We start from the raw sequence: 19309 nt of genomic DNA, 5'->3' as shown, positions 1-19309 counted from the left end.
TTGTACAGATGAACGTGGTACCTTCAGGCGTTTGGAATTTGCTCCCAAGGATGAACCAGACTTGTGGAGTTCTACAATTTTATTTCTGAGGTCTTGGCTGATTTCTTTTGATTTTGCCATGATGCCAAGGATAGAGGCACTGAGTATGAAGGTAGGCCTTGAAATACATCCACAGGTACACCTCCAATTGACTCAAATGATGTCAATTAGCCTATCAGAAGCTTCTAAAGCCATGACATCATTTTCTGGAATTTTCCAAGCTGTTTAAAGGCACAGTCAACTTAGTGTATGTAAACTTCTGACCCACTGGAATTGTGAATTATAAGTGAAATAATCTGTCTGTAAACAATTGTTGGAAAAATTACTTGTGTCATGCACGAAGTAGATGTCCTAACCGACTTGCCAAAAATATAGTTTATTAACAAGAAATTTGTGGAGTGGTTGAAAAATTAGTTTTAACAACCTAAGTGTATGTAAACTTCCGACTTCAACTGTATATGTATGTATTCAGTACCAATCAAAAGTTTGGACACACCTACTCATTCAAGTTTTTTTATTAAAAAAAAATATATTTTCTACATTGTAGAATAATAGTGAGACATCAAAACTATGAAATATCAAATATAGAATCATGTAGTAACCAAAAAAGTGTTAAACAAAGCAAAATATATTTTATATTTGAGATTCTTCAAAGTAGCCACCCTTTGCCTTGATAGCAGCTTTGCACACTCTTGGCATTCTCTCAACCAGCTTCATTAGGTAGTCACCAGGAATGCATTTCAATTAACAGGTGTGCCTTGTTAAAAGTAAATTTGTGGAATTTCTTTCCTTCTTAATTAATGCGTTTGAGCCAATCAGTTGTGTTGTGACAAGGTAGGGGTGGTATACAGAAGATAGCCCTATTTGGTAAAAGACCAAGTCCATATTATGGCAAGAACAGCTCAAATAAGCAAAGAGAAACGACAGTCCATCATTACTTTAAGACATAAAGGACGATCAATCCAGAGAATTTCAAGAACTTTGAAAGTTTCTTCAAGTGCAGTCGCAAAAACCATCAAGCACTGTGATGAAAATGGCTCTCATGAGGACCGCTACAGGAAAGGAAGACCCAGGTTACCTCTGCTGCAGAGGATAAGTTCATTAGAGTTACCAGCCTCAGAAATTGCAACTCAAATAAATGCTTCACAGAGTTCAAGTAATGGACACATTTCAACATCAACTGTTCAGAGGAGACTGGGTGAATTAGGCCTTCATGGTTGAATTGCTGCAAAGAAACCACTACCAAAGGACACCATTAAGAAGAAGAGACTTTCTTGGGCCAAGAAACACGAGCAATGGACATTAAACTGGTGGAGATCTGTCCTTTGGTCTGATGAGTCCAAATTTTAGATTTTTGGTTTCAACCGCCGTGTCTTTGTGAGACGCAGAGTAGGTGAACGGATGATCTCCGCATGTGTGGTTCCCACCGTGAAGCATGGTGGAGGAAGTGTGGGGGTGCTTTGCTGGTGACACTGTATGTGATTTATTTAGAATTCAAGGGACACTTAACCAGCATTGCTCCGACAGCATTCTGCAGCGATACCCATCCCATGTGGTTTGGTGGGACTATCATTTGTTTTTCAACAGGACAATGACCCAACACATCTCCAGGCTGTGTAAGGGCTATTATTTCATCGTTTTGATGTCTTCACTATTATTCTACAATGTGGAAAATAAAAACCCTTGAATGAGTAGGTGTGTCCAAACTTTTGACTGGTACTGTACATATACACTAATTGTACAAAACATTAAGAACACCTTCTCTTTCCATGACAGTCTGACCAGGTGAATCCAGGTGAAAGCTATGATCCCTTATTGATGTCACCTATTAAATCAACTGCAATCAGTGTAGATGAAGGGACAGGTTAAAGAAGGATTTTTAATTCTTGAGACAATTGAGACATGGATTGTGTATGCATACCATTCAGAGCGTGAATGGGCAAGAAAAAATATTTAATTGCCCTTGAATGGGGTATGGTAGTAGGTGACAGGCGCACTGTTTTGTGTCAAGAACTACAACGCTGCTGTGTTTTTCACGCTCAACAGTTTCCCATGTGTATCAAGAATGGTCCACCACCCAAAAGACCTCCAGCCAACTTGACACAACTGTGGGAAGCATTGGAGTCAACATGGGCAGGCATCCCTGTGGAATGCTTTCAACACCTTGTAGAGTCTCTGCCACGACGAATTAAGGCTGTTCTGAGGGCAAAAGGGGGTTGCAACTCAATATTAGAAAGGTGTCCTTAAATTTTTGTACACTCTGTGTATATATACATCGAAATCCCGATGTGGCCCTCGAGCTAAAAACTCTGTCCGGCCCTGAGTTAGAAGGCCTACTTCTCTGCTCTTGAGAGGAGCTGGCTACTGTACCTGTAGACTTTTAGCAATTGTGCTAAGCTAACGATGTGCTAATTTACATTATCTCCAAACTGCACACAGAGACATAAATATGGTATCCATGAGGTCATCTGACTCTGGGTAAGTAGGAAAATGACCTAAATTTAAAGATCTCACAGTTTCCCTTTAATCCCACTGGCATGGTGACCTTGCACTTTCTCTCTAAATGTTTGGGAATATTTGTCACGTTCGTCGTAATGTGGAAGACAGGAGGACCAAGGCGCAGCGTGATATAAATACATTCTTCTCTTTTAATGAAACGAAGAACACTTAAACAAACTTACAAAACAACGTGCCACTATATAATAAACAAGTGCAGACACAGGCAACTTACACATAGACAATAACCCACCAAATACCCAATGGAATATGGCTGCCTAAATATGGTTCCCAATCAGAGACAACGATAAACAGCTGCCTCTAATTGAGAACCAATCTAGGCAACCATAGACATACAAACACCTAGACAAGTGAAACACCCCATAAACATACAAAACCCCTAGACAAGACAAAACACATACATCCCCCATGTCACACCCTGACCTAACCAAAATAATAAAGAAAACAAAGATAACTAAGGTCAGGGCGTGACAATATTTCTAGCTGAGGTTTTGCGTCAGAGTTTAGGCTCTCCCTCCTTTTGGAGCACAGCATGTAGACCGTGGTTGGGGGGACTTCCTCTATGAGTCTTACATCGCAGGGCTAAGAAGGGGGTTCCACTGTCATTATGACCTGCCTCATTTGACACGTTGGCATGCCAACTGGTCAGGGGGACTTAGCTCAAGTGTTTGAGTGTGCAAGGGTTATGCAAGTGTTTCGTAAAATAGTTGATCCTCTACTAAACAAAATCACCAGTCTTGCATTACAGTATTATGCAATCCTTAATCAGTAACTCATGAATACTAGTTTCATATTTGCACTCTCCATGCAAATTACCCAAGGGTTGCATTTGTACTGATTCTGACACCATTTCCATAATTATCACCGTTCTAATTGTCCCTGTGGGCTATCTCCCTGACTCATTCATTTGTGATTCTCATTTTCCATCGACCCAATCTTCCCATGTGAAAAGTCCTGAAACACGGGAAATCAATTTTTTATTATAATTATTTCATTTCTCACAGCGATTTATGCAGGGCTGAACGGGTAGAGTCTGCAGTCTGACTTGCAGTGGGGGATAACTGAATCCAGCAGGTGCCAGGCGTGATGGATTGGACCTCTTAAGTGTAATTGCAGACAGTGTGAGTTGGGGTCTGGCTGCACGTGTCATGAACGTTTATTCATAGCACTGATACAGGATGAACCCAACTGCTCCCACCTGCTCTTCTTTAAGGGTTCCTTTATTCAAGGAGCTGTGAATAATGCCTTTAGAAGTAGGAGCCTTTAGAAGATGTCCTTCTCAGTTTACACAGCCTACAAAACCCCTCCCAGTCCCTCAGACACCTAACCTGACCTGGAGTTAAATGAAACCTGAATTAATGTCCATGTCTGTAGCTACACTATCTGATGCTACCAGAATGTAGCCTTGTGCACAGTAAAGCCATCAAATAAATGGGGTGTTACTTCAGCTTACGTTGCTAGTTTCCGCTCGTTACAGTATATACCTGCTGGTGTGATCCGTGTGTGAGTGATGAGGGTGAGTGGTCCCAGTGTTTACCTGGCCAGGTGGTTCTCTGAGTGGTCCTCCATGACTTCATTATGGTTCTCCCCTAAGCCTCTGACGGAGACCCCCTATGGCCTTGTTACCTTCAACAGCAGACCCACAGGACTGGTTATATTTGTTTCGCAGCTTAATTCAATCCCCCAGGTGTGCTGCCACTGTTAAATTCTTCTCACAACACGCAGTGTGATTAGCACTCCTGCAACATTCATGCAACAAATACAGCAAGGTGGTCGCTCGTGGTCATCAGTCTGGTTATTATTTGAATCATGATCAATGAATGGAATTAAAGGATTGAATGAGGCGATTTATCTTTGTTCATAACATTTTATTTATTGGCAGTGTCTGTGTGTTCTAATGGAAATTCCTCTCAAATTCACAATTTTTTCAGTGAGAGAAAAATTTACATAACCATTTATGATATTAGTCATTGTTCAGTATGACTGATATAAATGACTGTTATGAAAAAGCGCTCTACTTTTGATGTGTTGTGTTATGAATGTTCCCCTCTGTGTATGTTTACTGTGCCAGTGTAACTAGTAAAGAGCAGATGTTCTACTACAGATCAGAACTCCCCCTCCCCCCTCGGCCTCTACAAAAGCCATTATCTTCTCTAAATAGCATCAAATTGACTATTAAGTTGACCTAATGAAAAATAAACCCCACAATGTCAACGCTAAATAATATTTCTTTACTCAATGAGAATTCTGATGATAGAAATTATAGTTCCCTCTTGGGGGTGAGAGTATGACTTATGCATGCTGCCTCTGCACATTGTTCAGTCAATTATTACTTAGAGACACTGCAAGAATGTTTACTTAGAAAGGGAAGGCCTGATACACAATTACACCTTGTCAAAATAGATTTACACGGTTGTGGTACTTTTGGAAAGAAAAGTAGTTTCAATTGGCTGTTAGTGCCAGTGATTGGCTGCTTGACCATTGCGTCATAGACATTTATTGGACATTAATGTGTTGAGTTGTGGTTTTGGACCAGGCTCTGCAATGTAGTCTCAAGGCAATTCGTATTATTCTGTTAAATAAATCTGTGACACTCCATTTAGTATGATATGTTATGTTACGTTAGGTTACATTATGAATGGAATAGTGGTCGTACAATATCATACGAATTAGAGGACGTATAGTATCATACGTCTTACCAGGTCATACAATAGCATACGAATTGGATGATGTAAGTTATCATTTATTTTATTAGATTTATTTAACCTTTATTTAACTATGTTCGTAAGTCATCATACCTATTGGAGCATGTATAGTTTTGGAGTCTTTCTCTGAGTCCAGGTTGCTTGTAACAACAAAGGAGAATTATGAGAATAATTTATGTGAAAGGTTAGGGGAACTAAAACGACAATGTAGCATGTTGGTGATTTGGGTTAGAATAAGGGTTAGGGGGAAGGCTTAGCTAAAATGCTACAGTTGTCCCCGACGCAACCTCGAACACGCAACCTTTGGATTGCTAGACGGTCGCAGATTACACCCACCCACCCATGCTTCCCAACCAACCTCCCTACTTTCGTTTCTGTCTAAAGTAACTAAACCATTGTTTGGTATCATATGTCTTAGAGGTGCTCAGAAATATGTCAAGTATGTTTCGTTTGGCTCTGAGGCCAGGCTGGCAAGCACAGAGCTAAGGCCATGCCCTCTGACTTGGTCTTTGACTTGAAGAGATAAGGTAGAATGCCAATGCTATCTTCAATTTGTGTTTTTGAGTTACATTAACAAGTATCCAAATACCTGGATTTATTTCCAGAGGTATTTTAGATTTAGAAACTAGACTTTTAATCTGAAATGTACAAGTTGGTATTGTCACCCTGCGGTCTGTTGAAGTTGACTTAACAACACTGTCAGCAGTCGTTCACAGGTGCATTGATGTCAGGTGTGAGGTGCAGCTGTTTGAATCTGTCTGCATTGAGAGGAGAGTAGTTATTAATAATTCCACAGGGAAGGAAGGAACATGTGCCCTTCCTGCCTGCTGAATCATTCTCAACAGCCAGCCTGCCAGCCTCTTTTCTCTGGATCATGTGCCAGCGCGGATCCCTCCCCCATTGTTAAGTCTTTAAAGTTGTTATTTCTTGTCTTTTATTGTCTTTTTATTGGCTGGGAGAAGAAGACAGAACTATTTTTGGGTAAGGTCTCTATGGTAACAGTGAGCTAGGTTACAATCACAGCGTTGGAGGCTGTCAGTAAGCCTTGTGGAGCGCTAGTGGTTCTGGAACTCTCCCCCTTCTTTCTCCTATGGAGTACATGAACACCATTATATACACAATCTGTCACCTGTCATTACCACTCACTTCAGCTCATTTCATCTTATGACAACTGTATTCCTTTCTTCTCCAGTTTTTCTGTACGTCACCATCTTTGGAAATGTGACCACCATCTTCCAGCAGATGTACACCAACACCAACCGCAAACACAAGATGCTGACCAATGTGAGGGACTTCCTCAAGCTCTACCAGGTGCCCAATGGGCTGAGTGAGAGGGTGATGGACTACATTGTCTCTACATGGTCCATGTCCAAGGGCATCGACACTGAGAAGGTGAGCCATGCCCCTGAGCTTGGACCCAGGAGAGATAGGCCTAACAACACCAGGGCTGCCTGCGGTTACAGGACAGGAAGGATGGGATCTAACAACACCAGGGCTGGGGTTAGAGCATAGATGCAGTAGTAGTATGGTTATGAGATAACTGCAGAAGTCTTGTAGAACACATTGGATTCTAATGAATGGGACTACACAATACCGCAATGGCTCAGTACAATGGTGAAACCCATACTATACCACAAGAATTTCGCTACACCCTCAGTAACATCTGCTAAACATGTGTATGTGACAATACAATTTGATTTGATTTGAAAGTAATACAAACAACCTGAAAGCCTGATGGACAGGTGTCTGTCTGTCCTCTCTCCAGGTGCTGTCTATCTGTCCTAAAGACATGCGAGCAGACATCTGTGTTCACCTGAACCGGAAGGTGTTCAATGAGCACCCWGCGTTCCGCCTGGCCAGTGACGGCTGCCTGCGCTCGCTAGCCGGGGAGTTCCAGACCATCCACTGCGCCCCCGGGGACCTCATCTTCCATGCTGGGGAGAGCGTCGACACACTCTGCTTTGTGGTGTCAGGGTCACTGGAGGTCATCCAGGACGACGAGGTCATCGCCATTCTAGGTGAGCAGCAGAGTGCATCTTGCGCCTCTCCAGTTTCCGCACCAACGTATTGGCTAGTTCTTGAGTTTGTCTGTGGATTAGTGGTGTGCGGGTCAGCTGTTTGTTCACCTGCAACAGCCCGCAATTGCTAAAAACTCATCTGCAACCACCAACTTTAATGTGAAAATCTGAGGCCTTTGACAGCGTGTGCAGGATTTTGTTTTGCCTTATTTAGATATGTTTCTGCTTATAATGTCTATAGTTAGATACATGCAGTGGCGATTTTAGCATGTAAATCTTGGTGGGGCAAACTATAAACAATGCATGCCAGCAAAGCCACAACACAACACTAAACAATACATTAATTGCACTATAACGGTGACAAACGGGGTCCACAAACTGTTAGGACCTACATAAAGCTGTCCCAACAGCAGTCCCAGCACCTTACCACTGCTACACTTGGCTATCAGCTGAGCCTTGTCTGGCAGTGAAACAGTTCATTCAGTCTCATTTACTGCATTTAAAAAAAACATAGCTGATATGGCTGACTTGTTTAAACAAATATGGTTTCTACTGACAATTGAGATGTACAAACTATGGCATAAGGGGACGACGAGTGGATAAGAGGGAATCCGTCATTCCGATTAAGATATTAATGAGCAAGCTAGGACGGACGGAGTCAATATAAATTTGTTCAGCACTTTTGAAATGTACAGCGACAGAATTCCGAACATGGGCCGTTCTTACAGTATTCTCCCTATACAAGTCAGAACCATAGGATAAATAAAGGGGGCATATAAGTAGACAATGAAAGCTCTCTACAATATTCAATGATTACATTTCTCTAAAACAGGCTATAGGCTACATGTGCACCACCAAGTCAGAACAGTAGGTGAAATTAAGAGCTGAAAAGGGACCAAATTATTAGGGTGAGGAACATGGGCTACTAACAGCTTACTACACAACATACTGTACACTTAGTATTACTTTCTTTGCTACAGTATATATATCTCCCTGGCATATTACATAATTTATGCAGCAGCATACAATACTTTTTTGGACTCACCTTGTTGTGCTGTGCTCACTTGAACAAGAACATGGCACGGCGGTTCTTCGTGGGCAAATTTTGTCATCAAACTTTGTAATCAAAGTCTGCCATTTTCTGGATTTATGGTGCTTTGAATACAACTGGGAACTCTGAAAAAACAAGGTTGAATCATGATGACGTCAGTGATCTTCATGTCGGAGCTCTAGAAAGAGGCCCGAGTTCCGGACTTGCAATTCCGAGTTGGATGACCGTTCAAAACGTATTTTCCAAGTTTTTTTCCAAGTTTCTCGTTGTCTTGAACTCACTTAAGTCAGACTGCCTAGTTCTGAGTTTCCAGTTGTTTTGAGCGTGGCAGAAGTCATGCTGGATTGACAGTATGGCCAATGTTAAATGTTTATCCTTTTAAGTTTTGTAATGCTTGCAGTTATCCACTGATTCCTTCCAAACCTCTCATTGTTGAATTTGCGAACTTGTGTGTAACGTTTATGTCCAATGGCCGTTGAGCACCGATACGTTTTATCTATAATTTCTCTTCATTATTTATCTTCATATGCCTAGGATTAAAAATCATTTGCCAGTAGATTGTCGACTTGATTCATGATGATGACTGCTAGCTTGCTAGCTAAGATTTTGAAAGTATGATGTTGATATGATAAGTGCAATCAAAGCTAATGTAGAAAAAACGATGTCAAATCTCGTTATATCTGTGGCCAATGACCTTGAGCCTTCTTGGATGGGCACTTTTAATGTAACTTTATGGCAGCACCCAAGGTGCTTGAATTTTCGAGCTCTACCCTTAGATTGGGCGGTGATGTAGTGTCCCCATGAGTGACAGAACACTGAGCCAAGAACAGGCGCAACTAGAGAACATTAACCAATCACGGCACAACTAGAGAACATTACCAACCTACAGTCCTGTATTTTCTGCTGGCTGCCCCACCACCACATAAATCACTGAGCTAGGCTGAAACACCTGCATTTTGGAGATGCCTTATTCAAGAAAGCAAAAGAGAGACCAAGTTTGTATGCGGCTTTATTTACTCAATTATTATTTATTTTTTTACATTGTTTGCTAACTGATATTTGACACGAATTAAGGTGTAAAAATAACATGCAAAGCAGGCAACCCCTAGGTGGGGCTCAAAACAGGTGGGGCAGTGGCCGCCACTGGATACATATAGCTCCTCTTTTGTCATTATATGTTGACCTAGAAGAATAAATAAAACCTTGCTCAACAGAATATTGTAATCGATCGATAGAATGAATGCTTCAAACTAGGTGACATCGGTAAAGTTTTCTCTGTCATATTTCGCGGAGCAAAGATGTTTAGGTACTTGGGAGAAAGTACAATAAAGCAATAACAAACGGGAAAGATTTTCTGTACAAAGAGTCCAAATGACATCAGTTCGACCGGTTGTAAGGAAAAAGAAAGCTGTGAAAACGACCGGATGTGTTCTGATAAGATTTCAGTTTGGCTTCGATACATATTTTATATGGTCAGCTTCTATCAGCTTTTATGATGCTTTTATGATGAATACAGCACCTCTACAGATCGTATCTAACATTTTACTACAATAAATGCTTAATTCCGCAGTAGTTATTATTAAGCCTGTAGCCCTATTCGAGAACGTGTATTTATTCCAGAGGGCGATTCGGACGGGATAAGTTTTTTTCCGATACGTTTTTTTCCAAACTGCCCCCTGTAACTCTTTTTTTTATTTTTTATACATTGACAGTTATGACGGAAGCCTGAAAGTGTGAAGATATTTCAAAAAGTCCAGGCGATAACAGGCTACACTGATAACTCGAGTTTCTAAACCATACCAAATCATCTTTGGTATAGTGTCGACAACATTTGAATTGAGGAAGTGTGATCATAATCATTAGGATATTTTAGCGATCCGCATTCTATATGTGGGGGCAGCCTTCAGATGTGAGCTAAACTTGCACCTGATATGAGTTGTTAGGCTATGGATGAGAAAGTGAACTTGTTCCAAACGTTTAGCTCAGTTGTATGCTGCTTTGCGATCTAATAACAGCAAGGGTTGCATTAAATAGGCGCAATATTTTTTTATGATGCATTTGACAGAGTTCAATTCAATCGCGCAAAATAAAATAAAATATTATTTGTCACATGTGCCGAAATACTACAGGTGTAGACCTTACAGTGAAATGCTTACTTACAAGCCCTTAACCAACAATGCAGTTTTCGTATAAACAAAAGCATTCAGACATTCCTCTCAAAGCACAGGAATGTCGATTCGCTCGTGAGTAGTATTATCAGAGGACTTTGGAGTTTGCCAAAAAACAGTAGGTTATATTCTGGTTAATCAATGTCCAGATTTCAGTTTCTATTTAACCGATCTAAACAGTAGGCTACAGTTTCCTTGAAATGCCATAGGCCTATTTGAAGTCTTGTGACTGTCGAATTTGTATAGTTTCTCACATTCATCACACAATAACATAGCCGGCACTGCTATCATCTTTTTTTTACCACTTCACCAAATATTTTCCAAACATTACTTTTTTTGGCCTTCCCTTTTCTTAATTTTTAACTCTCCTTTCGCGGCTTTTGTCTTATTGAATTTAAGTTCGACAATGTAATTTTTGCCTCCGTGATTGATGTTAACTTTTTCTGCCAGTTCCCAAAAGTATGCAATTTGGCGCGCGTACAGTTAGACCCTAAAGTTTAGGCTTATGCACTAATACCAGATAACCTAAAAGAATGAAAGAAAAAAGGCAATGTAAACTATATAAATTACGCAATAATTATGCATTAATGGATTTTTTTATGGTATTGTTTCTCTTAATTCAACCCGCCCTTCAGCCACACAATATTTAATGACACTAAACTCGTCCACCCCGCGATAACCGCAGGGACTATCACTATTGTGGATGATGTTGTTTCTGGGGTTTGGCTGATGCCTTGTCAACTCAAACAGCAACAAAAAAATAGGCATATACAATAGAAAGGAAGAGAGAAGCGAAAGATAAAGACAGAGTTGGACACCAGCAGAGCTGTAGTGCCAGCGGGTGTTTTCGCAGGCTATTTTATTGCTTTTCCACTTTAACTTCATTAGGAGCTAGAGTAGGGCTGTAGTTAGAGCTTCATAAAAAGTATATTAGCCACAGATGAATTGCCTCACAACATGGAGGACATTAATCAGCAGCTCAAATGGACACCGACGTGAGGCGTCTGTCTTGCCACCACAGGTGGTCCCGGGATCACATTTACAGACTTCGTAGGGGGCATGGATGGTGGGGGGGGGGGGGGGGGGGGTGCATGCTTTGTGCTGCTGTGATGATTTAGAGCAGATCGACACTGCAGGAGACCCACGGTGGGGGAGCCGTGGGGGGGCGCAGCACGAGAGGAAGAAGGCACATTAGTGTAACATCCTCCTGAGAGCATTAACTCTCTCTGCACAATGGTAGTCTGTACGTTTGTTCTATCATGTTTAATATTGTTGATGGTAAGTTATGAGCACTACTCATCTGTCACGCCTCATTTGGTGCCAGATATGTTGCTATTCACCCTGCTCAATTCCACTTTACTGTAGGTATGTGATTCTAGTCATAGACTGGTTGCAAAACTTGACAATACTATGGTGGCAGGGTTAGCTGACTGCTGTATGTCTCGTGGGCAAACAGTGAACACCTCCCTTTAGCCTTGGCCAACTCTGTGCCTGCCTCCCCCTGGAGGTAGAGGTGCTAACAGGCAAGAGAAATAGCTGGGGCTCATAGCTGACGAGGGAGAGAGACAGATACAGAGCGAGACAGAAAGAGAGACCCCTCTGATTTCCCCTGGCAATCACTAAGCTAACTCTTAGCTGTGGATCCTTTCTCTCTTCTTCATTAGCAGCCCACTAGCAGAGGAGAGGAGCTGCCTTCAACACTCCCACTGTAACACGCCTATACTTGGACAACCTGCAGAATCACATACCTTTAATAATCCATTCCACTGGCCACAGGGCTACAGCAACTTTCCATCAAACAATATTCCATCGGCCTTATCAGTTTATGATTTTCTCCTCTGTTCTGGCTTAGTTGTGTTTCGCGAAACGATGATTGGACTAATTTCGCAATCTATTATTCATGCTGCTTTATGAGAAAGGGAATTTTAGTGGGGAAAATTATTCACACAGCAATATGTTCTGGCCCAGTGAACTGATTGGATATGCAGTAAACGGAGGGAGATGAGACTGTATCAGTCCGCCTCAGCACTGTGCTCTAGTCACAGAAATCTGCTAGCTTACATAGAGCTCTAGTTGTCACCATGACCACCATTGATCACACAAACATGAAACACTGAATTCACTCCCATCCACCTCCACAAAGGATGATTGTAGTGTGAGAGTAGCGCTGCATTGATCTCCAACCACAGACAGTAAGACACCTCTTCTCAGGTTGATGCTGACCTCTAACTCCTCTAGAGCCACCAGGCTGATCTCTCTGACCTTCTCCATATCGGCTCCAATAATTGGTGGCGTGCTGTGCCTCTAAGGGGGGGCTTCCAGCACCGAGCATCCAGCACGACAGGACTCTTTAGTTGGATGGTTCCTCAGACCCAATAGGGAAATGGTATTCACACACAAGATTCACACATCCTGTCTGTGTTGTGGTTCTGATGTTTGGGTTCTCTGCTGTATGGTAGCCTGGTTGGACTGAGTTTCATTGGTTTTCATTTGGTGATACTAGTGCAATCCCTTCAAGTGAACCATTGATTTGATATTCAACTGACAGTTTATGATAATTTTAGATGGTTGAAATGAGAATAATATGTTTTTATTGGTCTTTACTGCCTGTAGAGTAAATCAGCTTCTAACATTTTACTGTGCTCTGAGTAATGAGTATCTTTGGTTGCTAAGGTCTCAGCCAGATAACCTCGTTGCTAAGGAAACCTTGAAACCTCAGATCTCAAAATATCCATAACATCTGTGACTGGTGATTTCACTGAGAAAATACTAAATATTGTACTATTTTGTCTCCCACACAAATCTCTCAATTTATCTTTCCCCTCTCTCAGGTAAAGGAGATGTGTTTGGAGATGTGTTCTGGAAAGAGACCACTCTTGCACACGCGTGTGCTAACGTGCGGGCGCTGACGTACTGCGACCTGCACGTCATCAAGAGAGAGGCACTGCACAAGGTTCTGGAGTTCTACACAGCCTTTGCGAACTCCTTCTCACGCAACCTTATCCTCACCTGCAACCTACGCAAGCGGGTATGAGTTACGCAGTGACACGCACGCACGCACGCACAACACACCACACACACACACTCACACTCACTGACAACCACATGTCAGTCCTCCTCCTTTTTCCTCCCTCTTCTGTATCCTATTTTCTCATCTAAAACTTTTGCAGAGCGCTTTTGTTGCCTTTCTCCTTGACTGCAGATAGTTAGTTCTCCGATCACTAGTGCTGAGCATTAACTGAAATTTCAGTTTTATTTGAATTCCTTTTCTTTCTTTTTCTTTTTCGTTGAGCTCAATGTGCACATTGCACAGTTTCTCTAGAGATAAATCATATCAAGCCTGAACTCTGCGATGTTGTAGTTTCCAACAGGCCAATATTCTATATAGTTTAGAGCAGAAAATGTGGTAATTAACTACAATCACCATAATCCATTGTATGCCTACTTGTCCGGTCTGTTTTTAATTTTATTTACTTCTGCTACATTAGATCAGTGTGGGACAGACACTGAGCGAGAGATTCGAGAGAAGAATGCGTGATCGAGAGAGATAGAGAGCAGTGTCTTCTCTTGGTATCTCTACCTGAAAATAGATGATCTAAGTGACTGATAGTTGGTATTCAGTAGCCATAAAAGTATGTCTAATTAACTTTGAAGCATTACTAAAATAATGATTTTGTCAGACAGCATAGGCAGCAGCTCTATAGAGATGAGATGATGACTTGGTAATCAAATAAAACAAATGTAATATACACAACTGAAATATTTTATTAAATATATTAATGTGAATAAATTATGGTTAGTAAGTGATAAGCCGTTATGGGCAGTCACTACCATCATGGGACTTTATTAATTGTTTTATTCAGTGTTGTTTGGGACTGCTCGTTCAACTCAATGTGTCCCTTGTACTGTAAAATAAATTAAACACCCTCCCCCCTCATAGAATTAACTCAAAACCATGTTTACGACCACAAATAGCATTAACTGTAGTGAGTATCTATCTACTTTGCTTTTGTGGCACAATCGATGCCACGTAGTGCTACGGGTCAGAAGGTTGAGGGTTCGCTGACCATCACAGGGGAGCTCACTCTCTCTGCCTGTTTCATTACTTCACAATCAGAGCTGGCTGCAGACAATGATCAGCTAGGGGGAAGTTAGATTTTCAGCATTTTGATGCCATCTTTATACTTAAATAAAATACTGTATATGCAGTTCATTTTTCACCATCAGGTTTCTGTGCCAATGTACCACATAACCAATAAAGAAAAAAAAACATACTGACGTGGTTTGCGTTTTCAACACCACAATAAATAGATGTCAATCTCGACAAACAGAAAACACATCCCTCCTTACCTTGTAGCCTTACACAGTATCGAAGGCTTGGCTTGACGATCTCTGAATGTCGTTAAACTTTTTTGATTTGATTCATCAATGGCCTCTGCACAGTTTGGATTGATTGATTGATTGATTTTATTATAAAAATACATACAGTATATACACAAATCATTTTAAAAGTTACCATGATTGCACAATAAAGTCGGGGACTTATTTCCATTGTGGTCCCTACATTTTCTGCAGCATATGCTACAGTAATATAAGGACTGAACGCACATCTAATGTACACATCTCTGGCTTTTGGGGTCACCTTATTTTTTAACATAGCTACAGTACATCTATGGGCTTTTATGTTTTTCTGTCATGTGTAATGTGTGGTAGCCTTTCATAGGCTGGCTATTGGATAACGGCACAATCATTTTGGTTTTTTTGGGCTTGGGCTCATAAAATGTCATTAATGTAGGGCTCATAAAATGTATTTAATGTATGGCTTATCAGGCTCAGGTAGCATCAGGCTTGAATTTTCATGCTGACCAAAGCTCTAATCAAATCAAGACATATTAGAATACTTCTGTTTTGGGAGGGAAATACCGGCTTACCTGAGAGAAAAGTGATTATTCTTGGATGGAACATTTGTAAAATAATGAGAAAATATTCAACCCTAGTCTGGAGCTTATTCTTTAGATGTTTGGGGCTGCTGGTGAACCATGATGTGCAGGCATAATCAAAGTGACACTGGACTAGCGCACTTGCCAGAGTCTTTAGGGTGTCTATAAGTTCCCATCCAATTGGCGACAGATTTTAATATAAATTTTCTGAAATCTGCATAAAACAATATTCACATTTTGGGGTTTACTTTAGGAGAATTTGGCGCCGCACAGCGTGACTGGGAAGATTTTAATTTACCAGACATTTGAGAAATTTACCAGACATCCATATGCATTCAGATCCGAATTGGCTCAGCCAGCACCATCAAAAAACAAAGTATATTTGTCACGTTCCTGACCTATTTCTGTTAGTTTGTTGTATGTGTTAGTTGGTCAGGACGTGAGTTTGGGTGGGCATTCTATGTTGTCTGTTTCTATGTTGGTTTAAGGGTTGCCTGGTATGGCTCTCAATTAGAGGCAGGTGTTTGGCGTTCCTCTAATTGAGAGTCATATTTAGGTAGGTTGTTTCACAGTGTTCGTTGTGGGTGGTTGTCTCCTGTGTCAGTGTTTGTCGCACCATACGGGACTGTTYGGTTTGTTTGTAAGTTCGGTCTTTTGTGTAGTCATTTTCCTGTTCGTGAGTTCTGCGTTTTATGTAAGTTCGCATGTCCAGGTTTGTCTACTCCGTTTTGTTGTTTTGTTAGTTTATAGTCAAGTTCGTGTTTTCGTCTTTTCTGTAAATAAATATGTCATCACAACCCGCTGCGCCTTGGTTCAATCACTACTCCTCCTCTTCGTATGAAGAGAGAGAGGAACGCCGTTACAATATTGGCCAAATGAGCCACACTTACGTGTCCTTAAACAGCCTATAACAAATGACAAAAACACTATTCCTTATCTTTCTATATATAGTATATGCAAAACTTTATAGACATTTTTTTTTTAAATAGTTTTTTAGGCTACTTTCCTAAAACAATAATTGTCCACCTCACAGTCCAGCTGTCAGAGATTTGAGCACTAAATGCATCAGGGAATTGCATGTATAGGCTTAGGGTCCACTGTGTGATATTAATATTTAACAACAAGCTTAGGCCTAGCCCCAGAGAGATAGAGAGAGAGATAGTCGCTTTGGATAAAAGCGTCTGCTACAGTAAATGGCATATATTATTCTATATTATAGAGATATGCTGGCGGCTTGCTACGGTACCGACATGCATGTCTTTATGTCAGATGGCATACGAGCAGGCTATTATGCTGCGGCAAAAACAGCATTACAGTTGGAACAATTAGGCCAAAGAAAATGGCATAACAGAATGAAGCAAAACACTTGCAAACTGGTTTAAACCTTCACAGGATATATCACAGCAATTACCAACAAAGGCAAGTGCCTACCATACCCAACAAATGACAGAAATAGGCTCTTATAACCTACAGTATCTTAAAATAAATACGGAGTACACAATTAAAAAGACAGATCAAATTTAATTTGTCCAATGAAAATGTCTCAACAGAATTAAACAAAATAGGTTCAGCATATTTACAGAACTGGTTTCGATTAATAAATAGCCTTACAATGATATACAATAATAATAATAATGATAAAACAAATGATTTTAAATACATTTAAGTTCCAATATTGCATCCTACCTGAATAGGGAGTTGCACAGTAACCTACATTCTTCTCATCTTAGTCCACTATCATATTAAAACTTATATTAAATTACCCTTGAAGGCTTTTCACTATAGGCATACTCTTTTTCCTCTAACTTTTGTTTTACACAATCAACAGTAGCCTAAGCCAAGGCTCCTCTGTTTTTCTCTCCCCTCAGCAGCAGGCGCACCTGTGCATAAGGCGAGAGAGAATGGTGCTTAAGCCAAATTGTTATTAACTTTTCTTTTTTTAACTGCCAAATCCTGGAGCATTTTCCCATCAGAGTTGTGTTTTCATCAAATTGACTTGTTACAGATAAAAGTCTCTGTGTAAATACATAAAAAATACAAGTTCAATGGATTTCCATTGCTTCTTCAACTCTAGGCAAGCTGATGGTTTTGTCACTAAGCATGTTGCGTACAGTAGGTGTAGGGAATGTGCCCACTCTGCTATTGGCACGTGCGCTCTAGCCAACAGCTTGCAGATACAGTGCCTTCGGAAAGTACTCAGACCCCTTGACTTTTTCCGCATTGTGTTACGTTAAAGCAATTTACACACAATACCCGATAATGACAAAGTGAAAACAGATTTTTCAAAATGTTGCTAATTTATAAATAAAAACAGAAAAACCTTATTTACATAAGTATTCAGACCTTTTGCTATGATACTCGAAATTGAGCTCAGGTGCAACCTGTTTCCATTGATCATCCTTGAGATGTTTCTACAACTTGATTGGAGTCCACCTGTGTTAACTTCAATTGATTGGACATGATTTGGAAAGGCACACACCTGTCTATATAAAAGGTCCCACAGTTGACAGTTCATGTCAGAACAAAAACCAAGTCATGAGGTCGAAGGAATTGTACGTATAACTCAGAGACAGGATTGTGTCAAGGCACAGATCTGGGGAAGGGTAGCAAAAAATGTCTGCAGCATTGAAGGTTCCCAAGAACACAGTGGCCTCCATCATTCTTAAATGGAAGAAGTTTGGAACCACCAAGACTCTTCCTAGAGCTGGCCGCCCGGCCAATCTGAGCAATCGGGGGAGAAGGGCCTTGGTCAGGGAGGTGACCATGAACCCGATGGTCACTCTGACAGAGCTCTAGAGTACCTCTGTAGAGATGGGAGAACCTTCAGGAAGGAACCATCTCTGCAGCACTACACCAATCAGGACTTTATGGTAGAGTGACCAGACGGAAGCCACTCCTCAGTAAAAGGCACATGACAGCCCACTTGGAGTTTGCCAAAGGCACCTAAGACTCTCAGACCATGAGCAACAAGAGTCTCTGGTCTGATGAAACCGAGATTGAACTCTTTGGCCTGAATGCCATGCATTACGTCTGGAGGAAACCTGGCACCATCACTACGGTGGAGCATGGTGGTGGCAGCAGCATGCTAAGGGGATGTTTTTCAGAGGCAGGGACTCGGGGACTAGTCAGGATCAAGACAAAGATGACCAGAGCAAAATAGAGAGAGATAGAGATCCTTAATGAAAACCTGCTCAGGATCTCAAACTGGGGGTGAAGGTTCACCTTCCAACAAGACATTGCCCCTAAGCACACAGCCAAGACAACGCAGGAGTGGCTTCGGGACATGTCTCTGAATATCCTTGAGTGGCCCAGCCAGAGCCCGGACTTTAACACGATCTAAGAGACCTGAAAATAGCTGTGCAGCAACGCTCCCCATCCAACCTGACAGAGCCTGAGAGGATCTGCAGAGAAGAATGGGAGAAACTCCCCAACAACAGGTGTGCCAAGTTTGTAGCGTCGCACCCAAGAAGACTTGAGGTTGTAATCGCTGCTAAAGAAGCTTCAACAAAGTACTGAGTAAAGGATCTGAATACTTATGTAAATGTGATATTTAAAAAAAATAAAAAATAAATTGGTCAAGGGGTCTGAATTCTTTCCGAATGCACTGTATGATTGCTAGTTAGCCTATTACAGATGCGGACAAAGGATCCACCTACCACTATTGTCACTATGAATGGTGGATAGAGGGCAGGACAGACCGTTAGACTGATAGACTATACTGACCTGTGGCATAGTAAAAGTTAGCACACGGAAAAGCGTAGGTCATAAGGGAAGTACCAAAACACCTTGATACAGGGGAGGAGCATGCAAGCAGATGAGGAAATTTGTCTATATGGAAGAAATAATAGAGTAAATCCTGCAAAAGAGCGAA

The 19309-nt window shown here is 41.2% G+C and overlaps 1 protein-coding gene across 1 annotated transcript in view; it reads left to right on the top strand.

Moving 5' to 3' along the window:
- Positions 1–19309, top strand: part of kcnh5b (potassium voltage-gated channel, subfamily H (eag-related), member 5b) — a 95277-nt gene that overhangs the window by 59045 nt on the left and 16923 nt on the right. Inside the window, exons 8-10 of the mRNA XM_070445167.1 lie at positions 6454–6653; positions 7027–7279; positions 13330–13526. Of these exons, the coding sequence (XP_070301268.1) occupies positions 6454–6653; positions 7027–7279; positions 13330–13526 (650 nt within the window). The remainder of the gene's footprint in view (positions 1–6453; positions 6654–7026; positions 7280–13329; positions 13527–19309) is intronic.

This window comes from Salvelinus sp. IW2-2015, linkage group LG9 (genome assembly GCF_002910315.2).
Source record: "Salvelinus sp. IW2-2015 linkage group LG9, ASM291031v2, whole genome shotgun sequence".
Classification (NCBI taxonomy): Eukaryota; Metazoa; Chordata; class Actinopteri; order Salmoniformes; family Salmonidae; genus Salvelinus; species Salvelinus sp. IW2-2015.
This window is presented reverse-complemented; position numbering and strand designations above follow the sequence as displayed.